Genomic DNA, 6,063 nt, shown 5'->3' on the forward strand with positions numbered 1-6,063 from the left:
CAAAATGTTTACTAAGCAATGCAAAGATGATACATACTAACATTCTGAGAAATTATAGCTTGAACTTGGATCAAAAATATCAGAAAATAGTACAATATACAAGTGGAAAAAATATGAATTCAGTGTTCCCTAATAGATGGCTTATTAGAAAACCTCAAGCATTTTTCAAAAGAACTTGATGGGTTTTATTTTAATAAGACAGAGTGAAGAGGAAATGGCTTAAAAGATATCATCAATCTTTTATTTAACTAAGCACTGCCCTTCATTTTGAAGGAAATGATACAATTTCAAATTGGAACTTCCTTCTCAAGAAGTGGTATAAGAACATAACATTGATTTAACATACAACCTTCAACAAAAAATAAGGTTTATACAGTTTACTGGGAAATAAAATGCATAAGAAGTTCATCCTGTTAGTGTAATTCTCCATGGCTCACAAGAACAAAACAACATAATGAGAAATTGAATAAACCAGTCAAGTTACAGTTATCCTGATTAAAAAAAAAAAAAAAAAAAAAAAATTCACAAGTAAAATCTAACTTTCCAAACAAATCTTACAACTGTGATCACACAAGATTGTATTCTAATTTGTAAAAAATGGTTAGACAAGCACATAATATCAAGAGTCTTCAACACAGTGAATCCCATTGTTAAAAAAACAAAACAAAAAAAAACAAGTAGTCCTTAAATTTTCTTAGCTCTCCATAGCATATATCATATAAAATTAAAAGTTTTGCTTCCAAAAAATATGTTCCATGTGGTTGTCGTGTGGTCCAATGGTGCTATTAGGGCCCGAAGCACCAGGGACACAAGAAGTATAACCACTGAAGTGTTTTTCTCATAAAAACTAAAAATTTTCTTAAAGGTCTGGAATAAAGTCTTCTGCTAGGCATTTTAGTGCTACAAAGTCATTTTAAATTAAATGTGGAATAAAAGCTACAAAAACTATGAGTTCTTTTAATATAAAAAGTTGTGTAGCTGAAGTTGTGGCTTCTTTGACACACATAAGCAGTCTCAATAAAATATTTGCTCAGGTAAGAAAATAGAATTTGTCTGGTTTCATTTAGCCTACGTTCCAGTCGATGTCCTGCTTATCCCTGCCAGAGCTTCTGAGGAATATTGGAATCGATATTTCTTTCCTTCAAAGAGCATCCGTAATTCACAGTACAAAATAGTTTTAAAGTCTTATTCCTAAGGAGAAACAAAAATTATTAAATATATATATATTTTTTTTTTTTTTCTAAAGTGCCAGATGTAGCCATTGCCAGGGCATTTAAAAAAACAAACAAACAAAAAACAACAATCACTTCTCCACAACACTGCCATCTTAAGAACCAAGAGTTGATCTGACCCTCTTTCTTGGAGCCTTCACCAGTTGGTTGTGGCTTTTCTTTAAGCATTATACACCTAAGAAAATTTCCAGTGGAATCCCCTATTCCTAAGTATTACACATTTAGCATCTCTGGTGCCCTGTAGAAACACTGGCACTATGTTCCAGGAAGGATCATCTGGCACAGATCTATTTCCTATTCTAGTCCATTTTCAGGCCATTATCAAAAGCCTCTTCTTGGAGTGGTCTGCTCCTTAACTGAGCACATAGTAGCTCAGTGGGTTTTATAGGCGCTTTTCCTTCAAGTTGAGACTTTCAAGGCATCTCATTTGGAACAAAACACACTCACTGATACACTCAGTGTGACCAGCAGATGGAGGTGGAGGGGGTGTCCTCTAGCCCAGAGTTGTGGGGCAGTGACAACTTTTTCTTTTATTTCCTACCACCTGGACAGTGGTCCTCCCATCTGTTAGATATAAATTCTCCTAAATGTCTTCACCCAATTTTATCTTGTACTGCTCTTCCATGAGCGAGAGAATATGAATGCAAAGCTGTGAGTATTAAACATGAAAACTAGACCTCCATTTCCAAGGGAGACTGGTTTTCCTTCAAAGTCCAGCAGGGCTAGAGTGTGGTTCACTTTTAACAATCAAAGGAACAGGACCTGTTTGGTGATCATCGATAAATTAGGAGCACAGCTAATGTCCTATGACAGAAAGGTTTCATGGTGGGATATAAGAAGATCTGGGCATTTAAAAATTATGGCCTCAACTTCTAGGTCTGAAAAAAGGAAGCAGACAAGAAAATCCTTAAGTCTCACTGCCTTGATTTAGAGCTCTCCAAGCAAAAAGACCAAGGATGAAAAGGTGGTTGTGAATTACTCAAGTAGGGTTCTATTCCAACTGTTAGGAATTAGTTCATAAATGACTTGTCCAAACTAGTTTATAATGATGCTCAAGATGGAATTAAAAAAAGAAAACTTCAAACTTTACTCATCTTTTGAGATAGCACTGGTAATGGGCACTGAGAAGCACTCAAAATCAAGGGCACACCCATAGGATACAAGGGCCAGGTGGGAAAATTATTGAAAGCCTTCCACCAAAGCACATAGTAGATCAGTAGCAGACCCGAGTGTATCTGCTCAGGCTGCCACTACCAGATGCCATAGCTACCAACCTATGTTTTAGGGCTGTCATCAGATTCTGTGCTGACTACACCAGGTGGCATCTGGAATGGTGGTCACCCCTCTTAACTGCAAAGGCTCTGAAGGGGTGCTCTCCAAGCAACAAGGAGACTGTCACAGTATTAATAAGACTTTGCCCCTTGAATTAAAATGCATCAAGTGTGGCTGGCAAAATAAGTATCCTCCTAATGAAACAGGTCTCAAGCCCAAGATTTTACCACCAGCAGAACAGGAGAGAAGGTGAGGGAGATGGGCCAGTGAGAGGAAAATTTTTTAAAAAGGAAGAAAAATCACAGGATCACCACCAAAGCTATTTTTGAAAGGGCAGGAAGGAAGTCAACGAGGAAATTAACTAATTCTTGCCAGGGCAGCACCGTTCGGCTGCTTCCCTAGTGGATACTTTATGGGGTGGCACAAGCCAACCCCATCTGTGACCTGTGGACCAGCAAAAGCAGGTTTAATTAGATCACAGACACAAAGGGCTATTCTCTCCTTTGCTAACAAATAACTGCAGCTCTAAGTGTCTACAACAGCAGGCAGAAAAACAAAGGCGCAGAACTGAACCTTAATTGAATCCTTCCCCTGACTGGCCCTCGACACTGATTTACTTGTAACCTGGAAAGGGGGGGGTGGTGGAGCAAGAGACTAAGCTCCGGAAGACGAATTATTTGAGGATGAAGAAGGGAGGTAGTTTGTTCAACTATTTGTTACACTTAATAGGGGGCTGCTTGGTTTTGGTCTGATGGTCACAGACCACGTCATGGTTTCACCAGCCTTGTGCCCCAGGAATCCCATAAAATAAATCACACCAGTCTTCTGGATCCCACTCACAGCTCAGCGGGGGAAGATGATAAGCAGCTCTAGGCGCTGGCCATGGTGGCGCCTCCCCAACCCCCCTCTGGCCTTTGTACCAGGCATGCTCTGAGCTCAGTCTAGAGGGGGAAGCAGAGGCAATGGCAGGGCTCTGATAGGTTCTCTGAACTTTTCTCCAACCTTGCGTGTTTAAGGGTCGATTCTGAACCCAGATTAAGTCTATAGTTCAGTTCATCCCACAACAGAAAGGAAGACAAGCCTGAGGGGGCCCGGAAGGAAATACTATCCACTCAAAGTACTCCTACCTGCTCCCTCTGTTCCCTTCCTCCTTCCCTGTTCACAGCCGGCTGCGTATTTCTCCAACTCTCCATTTTCCAAAGGGCCCAGGAATCCCAGTGGGGCCCAGGTGGCGGCAGAGGAGGGAGGGAGGAAGGGAGGAAGAGGAGATGAAGAGGGGCAGCAGCTGCTGCAAATAGCTCCCTTTTGCAGCGCTGCCCTCCACTCGCCCGTCAGTGTGCCACTGCCTCTCCATCCTCCCCCTCCAAGCCTGGTGAAGGGGTGGGCCTGGGAGGCGGCGTAGTCCGCGCTGCATCGCTGTCGCCCTCGTCCGGCTCCGCTGGGTGCAGGTGCATGGCGAGCTCCTGCAGTACCGCCGCGCGTCCGATCTGGTCGTTTCGCCGCTTCTCCATGATCAAGTCCTCCAGGCTCTGGAACTCCAGCGTGTGGCTGCGCTGAGCCGAGAGCTGAATTTGCAAGCGGTAGGGCTGCTTGCCGATGCGCAGCTCGCCGCCGATCTTGAACTCGCGCTTGCCATAGCGGCACCAGGCGGCAAAGCTCTCTGAGTTGCGCCAGCTGAGCTCGCGCTCCTTGGCGCCCACGTGCGCTAGCGCGTTGCGCACCACGGTACTGGGGCTCAGAGGCTTGTAGCGGTACAGATCGTTGACCACACGGCCGCGTCGGCCCTGGCTCGCGTCAGTCAGAAAGCTGTTGCTCACCTCCAGCCGGTGCAGGTGGACCACCTGGAAGTTGCCCACGTATACCGCCCAGTGCGGGTACTGCGCCTGAGACACAAACTCCACCAGGTCGCCTGGATTGCACTTGTTGAGCAGGTTCTCCGGTGTGTAAGTGCTCAGCGCCGCCGAGCCCGGCGCAAAGCTTTTCTGGTAGATGCACTCGTCGCGATAGAACACTGAGCACTCTACCTCGTGTAGCCGCGGGTCGTAAGGCTGCGGCGGGGGTAGCGGCGGCCGCTCCCCACAGTCAGGCAAGCCACCGCCATCCGGCCCTTGGGGCGGTGGCTGTGGCTCCACGTCCTCATCGTCATTGGAAAAGATATAAGAGACACCGATGCGGGGACCGTCGTCCCGGTCCACACCAGTAGGGTCGGCCGTTGGAACTTCTTTGTAACTTAGGTGGGTCAGTTTCTCCACCTGGTTGCCCATCACGAACGTGGACACACGTTCAAACCGCCGCGAGGGGAGAAAGCGAAACCGCCACTAGGGTCATTGGCACAGGTCCCCGGACAGGGGCTGCGGCCACCTGTTGGAAGAGAAAGCAAGAAAGCCATATCTGTAAGAGTCCCTCCAGGTAAAAGACATTTTGTTAAGAGAAAGGAGAGGAGACCGAGCACCTGGGGCCATTTTAGGAGAGTCTCGATCCTAGGGCGCCTTTCTCCTCCACTAAGGTCGAGATAACAAGAGAGAAGGCAACTCCAGCTCTCCCCCGCCACCAGCATTCACCTGGTCCGGGCAAAAGCCATTGCATCAGTGGCTCTCGCCGCTTCCGCCCGCGCCCTACCTGCCAAGCCCAGGCAGGAGGGAAGAAGGAAATTGAAACTTCACTCCAATCTCCCCTTTCCAACTCCCACTCCCACTGCAGGCCCTAACTGGCCCCGGAGACGTCCCTCAACGTCTTCCTCCCCAGGGAACAAGCGAGGATTCCGCAGCGCGGCCCGGGCAGGTGAGCCACCCCACCTGGCTCACCTGCGGCGCTTCCTCCTCGGGCGCCTTTCCCCTCCCCCGCGCTCGCCCGTCCTCGGCTTCGGCTTCGGGTTACCGGCGCTAACTCACCCGCAGGGAGGTGGAAGCCGAGGGAAATTGGGAGGGGCCCCTTGCCGCACCCCGAGACTTCTAGGACGAGTTTGCGGGTGTGGGCTCCGCAGTCCCTCCTCGCCCAGCACCGGCGGCAGCGACGCTGGGCAGGGGGTAGAGAAGCATGTCTTCCCCGCGGCTGCGTGGCGCCCCAAGACTTGAAGGTGGGGGGGCAATTCCTGTTCACACCGCGCCCCCTCCCTCCCGCAGGCCCTGCTGCCCGCGCTCAGCCAGCTCTCGGGGGACGTGGAGCGCGAGGAGAAGGAGGCTGCCTCGCTTCCCGGCGGCGGTAGCTCCCGCTCGGGCCGCGCGAGCAACAAGCGCCGGAGCGGGAGGGACGGATTGTAGATCCGGCTCCGGGCTCCCGGGCGGGAGCGCAGCCCGTGGCATTTAAAGAGACAGGCGCTAGCTCCAGCGCTCAGGTCTTTCCCACACGGTGCTGAGCCGCCGGGATCCCCACCCCCGCCCCGCCCACCCGGGCCACGGGGCTCCGCCCGGGCCACGCCCCCTCCGGAGCGGTTTAAATCCCGCTGATAAATACGCAACCCTCTAACTGGGGCCGGCCCCCTGCCCAGGCCCCTTGGTGCTCGGCTGCCTCGGTGTGTTTCAGAGCTGGTGCTGTAAGAAGTTGATAAGGCAAAAGCCAC

The 6,063-nt window shown here is 49.5% G+C and overlaps 1 protein-coding gene across 3 annotated transcripts; it reads right to left on the reverse strand.

Moving 5' to 3' along the window:
* Nucleotides 1-219: 219 nt before the first annotated feature.
* Lratd2 (LRAT domain containing 2) lies at nucleotides 220-5,821 on the reverse strand. 3 transcript variants are annotated; one of them, XR_013088936.2, is made up of 3 exons: nucleotides 5,396-5,821; nucleotides 3,632-4,865; nucleotides 220-1,191 (listed from the first exon to the last, which is right to left on the reverse strand). XR_013088936.2 is itself a non-coding variant. In XM_076836075.2 (2 exons), exon 2 carries the CDS (start codon nucleotides 4,766-4,768, stop codon nucleotides 3,836-3,838), a length of 933 nt encoding a protein of 310 aa, XP_076692190.1. In that variant the 5' UTR covers nucleotides 4,769-4,865; nucleotides 5,396-5,821; the 3' UTR covers nucleotides 220-3,835. The 3 variants fall into 3 exon arrangements, 2 of the variants coding, with proteins under 2 accessions (XP_076692190.1, XP_076692191.1); XM_076836075.2 differs by having other exon boundaries at nucleotides 220-4,865; XM_076836076.2 differs by lacking the exon at nucleotides 5,396-5,821 and adding an exon at nucleotides 5,309-5,391 and having other exon boundaries at nucleotides 220-4,865.
* Nucleotides 5,822-6,063: the final 242 nt, after the last annotated feature.

Source organism: Callospermophilus lateralis, chromosome 16 (assembly GCF_048772815.1).
Source record: "Callospermophilus lateralis isolate mCalLat2 chromosome 16, mCalLat2.hap1, whole genome shotgun sequence".
NCBI classification, from domain to species: Eukaryota; Metazoa; Chordata; class Mammalia; order Rodentia; family Sciuridae; genus Callospermophilus; species Callospermophilus lateralis.

Excerpts from the sequence above, each read along its gene's own strand:
- Lratd2 (XM_076836075.2), bottom strand. The coding sequence starts at position 4,768 with ATGGGCAACCAGGTGGAGAAACTGACCCACCTAAGTTACAAAGAAGTT.